This window comes from Anomalospiza imberbis, chromosome 7, assembly GCF_031753505.1.
Source record: "Anomalospiza imberbis isolate Cuckoo-Finch-1a 21T00152 chromosome 7, ASM3175350v1, whole genome shotgun sequence".
Classification (NCBI taxonomy): Eukaryota; Metazoa; Chordata; class Aves; order Passeriformes; family Viduidae; genus Anomalospiza; species Anomalospiza imberbis.
Window position 1 is genome coordinate 9055787 of NC_089687.1, and position 12631 is coordinate 9068417.

General features: G+C 46.9%; 1 protein-coding gene across 2 annotated transcripts; it reads left to right on the forward strand.

Moving 5' to 3' along the window:
- The first annotated feature begins 2064 nt into the window (after positions 1 to 2064).
- MARCO (macrophage receptor with collagenous structure) lies at positions 2065 to 12264 on the forward strand. Of its 2 annotated transcripts, none has more exons than XM_068195276.1 (15): positions 2065 to 2320; positions 4238 to 4339; positions 4737 to 4973; positions 5360 to 5395; positions 6320 to 6355; positions 6724 to 6831; positions 8140 to 8247; positions 8344 to 8388; positions 8932 to 9030; positions 9126 to 9179; positions 9697 to 9741; positions 9899 to 10006; positions 11217 to 11258; positions 11578 to 11754; positions 12049 to 12264. In XM_068195276.1, the coding sequence occupies exons 1-15, from the start codon at positions 2140 to 2142 to the stop codon at positions 12177 to 12179; spliced, it is 1509 nt and encodes a 502-aa protein (XP_068051377.1). In that variant the 5' UTR covers positions 2065 to 2139; the 3' UTR covers positions 12180 to 12264. The 2 variants fall into 2 exon arrangements, with proteins under 2 accessions (XP_068051377.1, XP_068051378.1); XM_068195277.1 differs by lacking the exon at positions 2065 to 2320 and adding an exon at positions 2986 to 3194.
- The last annotated feature ends 367 nt before the right edge of the window (positions 12265 to 12631 follow it).

Genomic DNA, 12631 nt, shown 5'->3' on the forward strand with positions numbered 1-12631 from the left:
GTCACCTTTCCTGGCTGCAGCCCTCACTTCAGTATAGAGGCAACAGCAGAAATGGTGGAGGTTCCTGCACCAACCTACCCAATATCAGGCCTGTTTATGCCATACACTTCCTTGGAGAGGAATGAAAGCCTCCTGAATGCTGCACATTTATGCCTAAGGCAGTCTGCAATCAAATAGATGAGTTTGGAAAAATTACCATCTTGTGGGTAAATGGAGAAACATCTCTGAGCTAGGATATCTTCTCACCTGGGGGAAAAAAAGTGTCTTTAAAGAACTGCAACTTCAGTTCTTTCAGGATAAATGGCTGTCCTGAGGAGGCTGACGTCTGCCCAAGCTCCCTGGCAGAATCACTGCTGGGAGGCTGTTGATGTGTTTAGCTATTGCCAGGCTGAAGTTTGGTGTTGCATCCCCTTGCTTTGCCATGAGTTCTTGGTGGTGGCAAATGCCTGCAGAGGACAATCGTGATGGAAGATGGGAAAGGTAGTAGGTATGGCCAGGGACTTTTTTGCTCCACCAGCCACTTCCAGGCCACTTCCTTTTCCCACCACCAGCAGTTCCCCCAGGCCTGTGACTTTGAGGCAGCTGTGGTCAGTTTATAAAACTTGGTTCACATGTTGGTGCACATTTAGAGTGAGAACATGAGGAGCATCATCTGTATGAATGTAGGAAGGAAAGGGATGAGCTGGAGTACTACAGGCTCTTCCTTGAGTGTCAGCAGACCATGTCAGGGGAGGCAGGATGAGCAGCAGGAGGAGAGGGACCAAGGCTTTCTCAGAGACAGCCCGAAGGGTAAGGCTGATTCCCCAGCATACGTGTCTCATAATGTGCTGGAATCTGTTATTCTATAAATAACCCCATTGCTTCAGCAAAACATCAACCTAGGGAGACTGAATCAGCAGTTTCTTTTCTTTTTTCTCTCCTGATTGCAAAATCAGAGTCGACCTATTGCTGCAGTCAGTGATGGTATAGTGAGAAATGAAAGACAGCAGAAAGCAGGACGGGAGCACGCACAAAGGCTGAGCCAGCATGTTGGGACATGGTCTCTGGCACCAGGGCATGGCCCAAGCCCTCGGCACCACGTGCACTGGGGAATCTGCTGCCTGTTTGCAGAGGCTGACATCGAGACAGAAATGCACCACAACCTCCCAGGCAGCTAAATGCCCAACTGAGCAATGAGAATGTGGCAGCTTGCAGAGCTGCGTGAGGCAGCAGCAAATAGATGTGAAGGTTTGACCAGCTGGGTAGGCAACTGCGTTCATGACTTTCCCCCCAAAAGTGGAGGATTGGACTTCAAAACCTGAAGCACTGCAGTTCAGGGGTGTCAAATTAATGGAATCCACCCCTATTTTTACACCCATGCCAACTGGGCCACTGTGCCATGGCCACAGCATGACCATGAATCGTGTGAAAACTTATCCCTGAGCTTCTTTCTCAGGGAAGGAGGGCACAGAGATCTCATTGCACCTTGTGTCTTTAGGCAGGCTTTTGAGAACTACATCTGCCAGCTTATTTTTAATAGTTTGAAATAAAACAGATTTGACTAGAAGTATTATTAAAAGCCTCTCTGCTGTAAATCTGCTCTCTTCATGCACCTGAATCACATCCATCCCTATAAACATCCACTTGGCAGCACAAGCGCAGTCATTCCCAGCTCATCACCCAGCAAGAGTAGACGGCTCCAGGCTTGTGCAGAGTGGTCAGCTGAACCACCATAACCATCAGAAATGGGCTGGACATGAGCCCTTACTCCCATGACGAGGTGATGCCATGATGGGAGAGGATGCACAGGTATTTACTGTGGCTCAGCTGATTGGTGGTAACCTCTACAGCCTCCCTAATTCAAGGGGCTATCTGAGACCTTCACAAGAAAGCAAGTTATCCCAATTCCTACACAGAATGTAGTAGAATGTTTAAAAATGGAGGATCCCTCTTCCTCCCTCCTGGGGACAAACCAGGTCACAGCTGCACAAGCACATCTGAAAGGAGAACACAGAAGTGGATTCAAAAATCCCCATGTATTTGTGGTTTAAGGCTTTCAGAGATTTGTACATCAGGTGCAGAACAGATCACTTCACTCTGCACTGTCAGGGTGTGCATCTCCAACTCACCCCTACCTGAAGCTTTGCCACACTTCATTCCATGGCCAAGCAAAGCAGTGAGGACCCAGCAGCCCCAGGGATGGACACAGACCTGCAGCCCAGGACCGAGCGGTGTGACAGTGACTGCCTTGCACCTCAGAGAGGACAGGACCTGGTGGTGGCAGCGTGGATGAGGAGGGCTCTGTCCAGCTCCTACCGACAGCTCCTGCCTGCGGGCCTGGGTGAGTCACTTTGGTTTTTCAAAAGCAAAATCAAACCCAACGCAAATGGAGGTGTCAGAATGCCAAATGCCAGGGGGGAGTTTGGCAGGATGAAGGAAATGGTGAAGAAGGAGGAATTATGTCCATGGGTGTGAAAAACTCATCAAGGAGGAAGCAGGAGCTGGAGAGACCTTATCAAGAGGCTGCAAGTGCCTCTTCTCCATATCATCCCAATCCCATTTGGGTTTCAGCATCCCCCGTCCCACCATCATTCGCTTGTCTTTACAAGTCCTCCTGATCCTTTCCCTCCTTGCACTTGAGTCATGCACAATCACGGAGGTGTCACCATGGTGGACATTACCGTGTGTTTCACTGTGACAAAGTCCTCAGCCTCCCCTCCCAGGAGAGTGGCTGCCAAGCTAACATTGAACATGGAATCTTCTTGGCTACCCAAAGAGGTTTACTTGTGTTAGAAACAAAATGTCCATTTCATGCCTAACTCCATCACAATGCAGACGCTGAATAACTCCAGGGAAGATCTTTCAGAATCCCGCCCAAGGCTCCCTGGACTCCAATTGAGCACATGGGAGCAGCTCAGCATCTTAGCTGCGGGAATTTTTGAGGAACTGTTCAAATTACCACATCAGAGTTCTCAGCAGTCTATAAAAGCTGAGCAGATAGGAAATGCATATCAGAAAGCATATCAAATCAGGAGGCAGAGAGGAAGTACCTCCAGTTCTTTATTGTCCAAGGCTTTAGGATAGCCACAAGAAATTTGCCATGAAAATTACAGACAAAAACGGGGAAGATGGAAATTCGAGTGATATGAACTCTTTCAGTATTTCAGAAAAGATTGGGTTTGCCTCACCTGCTACCACAACCTTTCAGATAAGTGGTAAGATTTCTTTTTATTCAATGGATTTATATGGATTTTATCTGGTCTAAAACAACACATAAAAAATGAAATATTACATATTAAATGCTTTTTGCAGTGATTTTGCTAGTAAATTAACTGCCATTTAAAAGTAGAAGTATGTCAAACTACCCTTTCTAGCCAAAAGCTGATGTTGAGCATCAGAAAAAAAATATTTTGCTGTCTTAGAAAATGTCTAATTTTCTTGAGTAAGACTTTCATGCATAATAGTTAAGATACTAAAATCACCAGACTCAATTAAAAAAATGTAATTTTATGAATTTTTAGCTGAAAATAAAAGCTTCATTGCTGACTAAGCCATTCTACTGTAAAACCAATTAAAATACTGTACTTTTTAAAATTTAAGACTTTAAACTCCTGATTACATTACTTTGAAAAAAAGAAAAACCTCAACTGAGGATAACTTAATGAATGTCTGACGTAATTACCAATGCTTCTGAAATACTTTTTTCTCCCTGAAGGCCAAAATTCAACAAAGCCATTTATTTCTTTTACACTTGCTGGTAATGATTGATTTTACATCTTATGACTTGTTTCAATTTGTTCTGCAGTTCAGTTTATTATTGATTTTTCATTTATTTTGATGCATACATGCATCACTGTTGGAATCACACATATGCAGTGGTCTGGATGGAGAAGGAATTGCTTCGAGCAGCCCTCTGAATGGCAGCCTGCAACAACTCAAAGCAGTGGAAACGGGGAGCTTATTGATGCAGAAAGGGGGAAACCATCACACTCACACTGTTGTAGGCTGGATTAAGAATTGGTGGAACTGAGCTGGTTAAATTAGCTAAGGAAAAGATAGCCAAGCAGATTTCAGTGCAAAGCCTGGAGCAGAGGAAGGCGGCCTGCCTTGCTGGTGGGATCGAGCGCTCTCACAGTGGGACCTTGCAGCTCCACACCGTTGGAAAGCACTGTGGCCAAGCCTGGGAAGGCTGGATGACAGCAGAGCTTGTAGGGGAGAAACGTGGGAGAGTGTCTACCCTTCTTCTCTTGTTTTTTAGAGCCTCGGAGCCAAAAAAAGGCATCCACATGCTGTGCTCGGACAGCCCTCAGCATCTACCTGCTGCTGCTGACGGCCGGCCAGGGGCTGCTGATGTACAAAGGTAACACTACAACCTCGCCATGGGCTTGGCATCAAAAGAGAGCTCTGCTGGGTGTTCCTGGGGGCACGGGCAAGCGGGAATGAGCACACAGATCTGAAACCTCCGAGGGAGCAGAGAGGCTCCGCGCACCGCGCACCGCACACCGCCAGGCAAAGCAGTGGCTGCAGGGAACAATTCCCCCACCCTGTGTGTGTGCTTTGCATTTGCAAAAGCACTCCCAGCTGCACTCCTGGCTGCAGCAAGGACTGGCACATGAAAACCACCTCCCCGGGTCAAACAGGGGTGGTCTTTATCCCCCGGTGTCCCCCCCAGGTGCTGAGGATCTGCTCTGCCAAACAACCATTTCCCAGCCAGATTGGGCAGCGAATATTCATTGCATGGGTTTTTGTCTCCTCAGTATTTAAGATGCAGAGACAGATACTGAAACTTCAAGAGCAAAATGCCTCCTATACAGAAGAGATTCTGCAGAGCTACTCTGCCAACAATCTGGCCTTGTTGAGAAGCTCTACTTGGAAGGACTTTCTCATGAGACATGAAGAAAACTGGAGGAGAAGCTTAGAAGAGGAAATCACCATAATTAAAAGCAACAATGCAAACCTGATGATGAGGATGAACAACATCACCCTGGTTGCAGGTATGGCTCTCCATGCTGGCTCTGCAGTGGGGAGACCTGGTTCCTCTGCATCACTAGTGGGGCTGAAAACCCAGTTTAGATGATCCCATACCTAGGGCAAGATTTAATCTTCCTGTCAGTTAGTTATGTCCCCATGCCCAGGATGGGAGTCAACTCCAGATCAGAGAACACCTATAGGAGATGGAGCACTGCCCTGTGCAAACCCCCAGCTCCCCTTGCAGCTGCACATGCGGCTCTGCGTTCATCATCCCTCCTGTGACTTGTAGATTTGGACTCTAAGTGCCCTCCAAAAGGGTTGTGTCTCCAGCCCACACCTCAACCCTATAGTGCTGGGTTCCTCACTGACAGCTGACTATTGAAAAATACCCATTAAATATTTATTTCAGGGCCTCCTGGACGCAAAGGAGATCCTGGCCTACCAGGTATGTTGGTAAATGAGCCACAACTTCTCCTCTTTTTCCTCTTCTTCTTTATTTCATCTAAGAGAGCTTAAGTGAGGATTTGGGATTTCAGTCTCCAGATCCAGACCCTACCCAGTGTGCAGACACCCAGCACCCTGGTCATGAGGAGACCTGCTGTAAAAAGCAGGTGTAAAGCCTGTGAGGCTTTTCATTGATCCTCCAGGAGCCTTGGCTGGCCCAAGTGCTCCCACAGAGGTCGATGCCCACCCTGTCCCTAGGAAAACATTGGCACAGACACAGGAATGAACTGGGTGCAAGATCTGCCCTCCACAGCCTTGCACAAGCTGCTGCCCTGGGTGCGTGGGGGTTTGGGTAGAACTACCCCTGCCAAAGGAGGTAAATATCTCCAGACTGTGAGGACACAGCAGGTCCTGACCTAACACTGGCTCCACTTTGAGCAGAGCTTGGGCCAGGCAACAGTTTCTGTGATTCCTGTGATGATGATCTAAGATGCAGCCCTTGTTAGGTCAGGTCTGTAACTCATCCATCTGATGAGATTTTTTGAAGGGAAAAAAAAAAAAATTAAAGTTGTGTTTTCATATGTTCCTGGCTGCACTTACGACGTTGAAACAGCACCTCCTGCCAAGCAGTGTTATTACACATCAGAGCCCAATCGTTCAGTGCATTTTCATGAAAGATCTCCCCAGCGGTCCCCATGAGCTGAGCTTGGCAGGAAGACAAGCTGGCCCCTGCCCAGCTGAGCACTCAGCTGAGCTCCAAGGACTTTACTCAAGTGGTTGTTCTGGTCCCTGGCAGCTGAAGATTGGCCTCACTGGTGGCTGAAATTGTGTGAGCAAAGGATGATTAAAAAATTTGTCTCTTCTTCTTAGCCATTACTGTGAATAGATGATATGTGTCAGCTGATATATGTATTTTACATCCCAGGGTTACGGGGACCACCAGGGACAAAGGGAGACCAAGGTAAGGCTTTTTTGACACCTGAATTACTTCTGTGGATGAACATAAAGTGGCTTTATGCATGATTTTATGAGCAATCTTGTCCTCAGCCAAGGTGTAAGTGAGTAAGAATGCCATTGGAGTTGAAGGAAATAAGCCTATGTAAAGCTAATGTGGGCAAAAGCAAAACTTAGCTGGAAAAAAAATCTTATTTTAAAAATCAGCATGCAACAGTCACAGTGGGCCAATTTCCCACTGCCACCAGCACCACTCTCAAGTATACAGAGTGTGGAGTTTGGCTTATGCTCACAGCTGTTGTGGGTGTCCTGCTGCTGGCACTGACTACACAGGGCACCCCAGGAAGCATCAGAAAAATGGTGTTGTCCTTGCAGGTGTACATGGACCCCAGGGTGAGAAGGGGAGCAAAGGAGCTCCTGGTCCTGCTGGCCCAAGTGGTGGTCCAGGAGTGAAAGGAGAAAAAGGAGAGATGGGGATTGCAGGTAAGACTTCCCTATCTTAAAATGTTTAATGTTCTCACACATATTTCTTTTTAAACTCGTTCTACATAAAACACCAGAAGAAGTTTTCATAGGTCAGTATTCATAAAAATCCAAGCAGCCCTGAGCGTGGTTTGCCAGTCAGTGAGGGAGCTGGATAAACAGGACACTTGACATGATCTGAAGGGGTTTAATTTCATGTTATGCTTCAGCAAATCTCCCAAAGGAGGGCTGGGGGAAGGTGCCATGCAAAATGTTGATTCTGCACCACGGAAGTCTCTTTACAGAGTGACCTTTGTCTAATGAAAGCCACAGATATTCAATTAACAGCCTATCCTAGATTAAAGCAGTGATGTTTGCAGTAGGATTTCCACGGTATAAAATAATACAATATAATTTATATGCACAAGCACGTGGATGTTAATCCTCATTTTAGTGGAACCTCTTTCTGAGAGCTTTATGAGCATCTTACATAAGCCTGGCTTTGTACACCTGAAGTGGAAGAGTTATGCAATGTGTTTCTCCCATGCAGATGCATCATGGATAGCTGCTACTCAGTGGTCTCACATGGGCTGAAAGCAGGAGAGGAAAAGAAAGCAGGTGATGTGTGTGGTGCAGAGCAGGGAGCATGGTTGGACAGGTTGATAAGAGCTTCCTCAGATCTTCCATCAGATCCTGAATGCCCCAATGCTCTCATTAGCACAAGATGCTCCAGAAAAGAAGAATGATTGTAGGAGGAATACCAAAAGGCAAGGACTTTGGGATAATTCTAGAGCAGAAAGATGAAGGAGAAGTCTTCAAATGAGGCACTTTCAAGTAATTCAGATCTTTTGGAGCACGCTGATCACCTGTTCAGAGAAGACAAGGGTAAGGGGAGATGACAGGAAGATGACAATCTTCCTGTTCTCTGGAAGAACAGGAACAGGAGCGGAATGTGCTCCCCTCTATCTCCACTGTGTCTAGCAGAAGGGAAACATTAAGACTGCAGTAAGGGATCTTTAACTAGAGGAAAAAATTCCAGAAGGAGGGATTGTTTGGGGAATAGACTGGAGAGGTGTCATTGCACCACTGGAAACCTTTAACAGCAGGCCAGACAAACATCTGGCTAGAGAGGCTGACAGAGCCAGAGGAGGATCAGACAGGTCAGCTCTGTCTTCCTCCAGCTTTATGGTGACAATGTCACTGAATGGTAAATGCAGGTGTGAGGCCAAACCTTGCTGCTGGTGTGGCCAGACAGAGGTGCTCCACAGGCTGCAGAGACAACAAATCTGTTTTTTTGAATTTACACGTGTGTGCTGTGCTGTTTGATAGGTCCCCAAGGACAGAAAGGTGACATGGGCAAGAAGGGAGACCCTGGGCTCCAGGGACCCGTGGGTCCTCAGGGACAGCCTGGATTCCCAGGAGTGCCAGGTGATGAGGGTAAGTGCAGAGGACACGGTGTGGCAGGGTGCAGGGCCACCCCACTGAGGGGCTGGGCTAAGCCTGGTCTGCACTGATGCCAGGGTGTCATTACAGGGAGCCCGGGGAAGCCTGGACCTCCTGGGCCGAAAGGAGAGGCAGGTAAGCTGTACAGAAGGTGCAATTTCTCGTAGAGGCATAAGACTGATCTCTTTAATGTGGTGTTTCATGACAAGGAAAGCTGCAGCTGGTCTAGATCCCAGCATGGGTAAGAGAAGATGATGATTAGATGAAGAAACCATGCCAACGTTTCAATGTCATCCAAAATCATCCAGCAGCCTTGGCTGTCTCTTCTGGGCCCCACTCACTGTGCAGGAGACTGAGAGGGAAAGAAGGGCCATGGCCTCCTTCCTGACACCTGTGCACACACAAGGGCAGAAATTGGCTGCTCTTTTGGGAAGAACTTGTGCATTTCAAGGCTGGCAGTCAGCCAGGACCTGGTTCCATGCAGCCTTTCGCTCCAGATCATCCCTCACTGCATTGCTAAGATTAGCACTGCCAGGATTGCAATTTGGAGACAGCCAGTGTTTGCTTTGCCTTCATAGGCTCAACTCATTGTGCAAGGGCTGGTTATTGAGCAGTCTTTTTATCTCCTTCATGTGTTGTGTGACATTTCATATTGTGTTGCTTTCACTCAACCTCAAGGTGCAACTGGACAACTTGGACCTCCTGGAAGTCCTGGCCTTGAAGGCAGACCTGGTCAGAAAGGGGAGAAGGGGGACAAGGGCCCCAAAGGTAGCCCAGGTACAGCCCTGCTCAAACCTAGAACTCGTTGACCTCCTACTCTGGCCTCACTTTGTGTGATGGGTTCACCATTACTGATTTCTTTTTGATTTTAGGAGTACAAGGCATTGCTGGACTCAAAGGTGTACAGGGAGAGCAAGGAATCGCAGGTAAAGGAGAATAAAACAGGTTTTGGGTCAAAAACACACAGCATGCAGACGCCAGAAAGGGAACTACACCACCAAGAGGAGACCTCTTGAGTCTTCTTCTTGGACCCCCAATGCACCCCAGGATGCTCTGGCACTCCTGGGGCTCTGCCAGGCAGCTGTGGGCTGACTACTCACCAGAGGGTTGTTTCTGTCATCTGTAATATGTGTGAGGGGTAATGGTGCCTAAATTTTTGTATAAATTGAAAATAGACAAACAAAGAAGCAGTTTAAGATGAACTTCAGGAGAAGATGTTTCTCCACTGCCCCACTGCCTGTATTTTCTTGTTTGGCATGGTGTGCACTGAGTATGATGTGAAATAAGACACCTGATTTAGAAATAGATGCTTATAGTGTAGACACCAAAACTAGATCAGTTAAAATCAATTGTAAATACTAATTTACACAAGCTTTTATAAATGCATAAACAACAGGCTCATAAATGTTTGTTTGTTTGTTTGTCTGTTTTTTATGATCTTAGGACCTCCAGGGCAAAAGGGAGCAAAGGGAGACCAGGGCCCAGCAGGTAAACTCTTACAGCATGATTTATTCTGATACAAAGAAGATGATACAAAGAACTTCAGGTGCCACAAACAGTCCACTGTTCTGTATCAATGTGAAATGTTTGTCATGTCCTTTCCCTGGAAAGGGACAAAGGCAGTGACTTTTTGCTTTCCACCCAGGCACCCCAGGCCCAGCTGGTCAAAAAGGAACCAAGGGGGATTATGGCACTAAAGGTCTGAAAGGAGAACCAGGACTAAAAGGAGCCAAGGGAGACACTGGATTTTCTGGTAAGGCTCTTTGCCACAGGGTCTGTGGAGCTGATGGCCCATTTGGGTTTGGGACTGCAGATCAGCCTTCCTAGCACAGGAATGTGCAGGGTGTCAATTGTACACGCTGGGAGGTGTATGAAAAGATGCAAGTACACAGAGGCATTAGATTTTATCAAATCCCTGATTTCACAGAAAACTGGAACAACCCACATTCCTATTTGCTTTGTTCAGAGACATCAGGGACACCCTGTGCCCGGGATAAATCCCATGTAAACACGGCACTCAGGAACATGCAATAGTGAAGCTATTGGAAACACCTGACAGTGAGGCTTTTTAACTACACCTTGCTAACTGTAGGACACAAAAGTTGTTCAAAAGGGCCCACACTACAGCTACTTTCCATTCTTAAGCCCTCTCCCTTCCAATCACAGAATGCTTAAAAATAAAAAAGACCTGTATTAAAAAAAAAAAAAGAAAAAAACAAACAGTTGTTACAACAGCCCATGGGAAGCAAACAGTGCTCCAGATGCTTTTTTCTTTTAATTGTTCACACAGAATAGTACAAGAATCCTCAGAAATAAAATAAACTAGATTCTATGTAGGGCTTCTCCATGCACTCCTCCTCTGGAGCTTTGCCTCTGGAAGATGGAAGAAGTGTAACTGGGCTGGTTCCATGCTCTGGGTGCATCTCATCTCCTGGTCCCCAGAAGGAGACAGCAATGAGTGCTTTCTGGAGGTAGCTTTGGGGGAAAGAGCTCACTGGTTTTTTTCAAACACCCCTACCCTCAATTCCAAGATGGTCCACAGACATGTGGAGGACTGCTGAGAGCACCTTTCTGCTCTCCCTGGAGATCAAATCCCAGGATGTAGGTCTTCCTTGCAAGTACTTTGGGAGATACTATGCCTGCTTCTGGAGAGCCCGAAGTCTATCAGAGATGTAATTTCACAGGTAACAGTGGGAATGAGATACACCTCCCACAAGTGAATGAATATATGGGATTTTGAAAGTGGCCCTTTTCTTCGGTTGCACATTGGGAATATTTTCCTGTATGTTATTCTACTTTTCCTGCCACGTTTCTTTTATATACCCTTGGTCACTTCAGGGTGTTCATTTTCTACAAAGGGATGAGTCTGGACATCTCTAACTCACACAAGTATTCAGAATTAGATAATAATGAGATTTTTTCACAAGCAACTCTCAAATGTTTGCTTTTCTAATTTGAAACAGGTTCCTCAGGACCAAAAGGGAGCAAAGGTGAAAAAGGAGAAGGTACTGGACTTTTACTTCTTCTCTCACTTGCCTTCTGGTATCAGAGCTACCTGAAATCAGGACCAAAATACCCCTCTGCTCATGCTGGTTAACCCACAGCACTGCTGACAGAGCCAAGGAGTCTGTGCTCTGAGCTGCAGCCTGGTGTCTCCAAATGCAGGGGGGCTCGTGAATTATTTGGACTTGAGCTACTAGTAACCTCTGGTTCAACCCTGGAGATGGGAACATCCCTCTGGTTTGGTGGTCACTGCTCCTGTTTGTCAGTGTCTTTTTCCTTATGCCTGTATGACCCATAGAGTTATTTTCTCTGAATTCTCAGTTGGGCCTGGTAATTATGTACGAATTGTGGGAGGAAGCAGGAGGGGCCGTGTGGAAATCTTCTATAGAGGGTCCTGGGGAACAATCTGTGACGATGGCTGGTCCACCCGAGAGGCCAGTGTGGTCTGCCGGATGCTGGGATTCAGCCAAGCAGTCAGTTTCTTCACAGCCACACCAGGTGAGTCCACAACAGCTTCACACCTCTCCAGACCTGGCACGGGTGGTTACACACACACAGAAAGCACCACAGCAAGGCCACCTACCCCAGCAGCCAGTGATTTCCTCATTCCTCTTGGGATGAGGCAGCTGTATGTCAAGTGCTGCTTGAGCTGTGCCCAAATGCTTCATTTCCAACAGCCAACCACGCAACCCAACACACGCCCACTGCCCACAGGGCTCTCTTTAGAAAAAAAAGCATACTCCTCTTTCTCCCATCCAACAGTTTTTTGTTTGTTTGTTTAATCTTCCAAAGGTACTGGACAAATTTGGCTTGATGATGTAAGTTGCACAGGGAGTGAAATTTCAATTACGGACTGTAGCAAGCGTGCCTGGGGTGAAAATAACTGCAACCACGGCGAGGATGTTGGGGTGGAGTGTGCTTGATGGGACACCGAGTCTGTCCTGGGAGCTGCTGCTGCCTCTGCTCTCCATGGAGCTCTTCTTCATGATGCAAACCCAATTTCATCAGGCTCTGCTTCTCTGCCTCTTTACCAGGTCATAGAAATATTGACAAAGAAAGCTAAATTTTTCACAAATCAATAACAGTTGCAGGACCCACAGGTAACCTAAAACATCCCAGCTGTCACAAAACAATTGGAGCTCCGGCATGTGAGCCAGTTCACAGCTTTTCCAGCTACCTGACATCAGCTCATCTGCAGGAGCTCACACGTGTGTGACCTCTAAGTCCACAGGGGAGGGGATGGTCCACATTAGCTTAGTGCAGTAAGAGAATAGGATCAGTATGCAGAAACCTGCACTTACTGCAGCTGAGCTGGATAGTTCATCTTCATCATGCTACAGTTGTGAACCTGAGATTAAAAACCCCAGAGAAGTGC

Coding starts and splice junctions, on each gene's coding strand:
- MARCO (XM_068195276.1), top strand. CDS start 2,140: ATGGCCAAGCAAAGCAGTGAGGACCCAGCAGCCCCAGGGATGGACACA. Junction 5,396..6,319: donor AGGAGATCCTGGCCTACCAG/GTATGTTGGTAA, acceptor TTTACATCCCAG/GGTTACGGGGACCACCAGGG. Junction 11,755..12,048: donor TTTCTTCACAGCCACACCAG/GTGAGTCCACAA, acceptor AATCTTCCAAAG/GTACTGGACAAATTTGGCTT.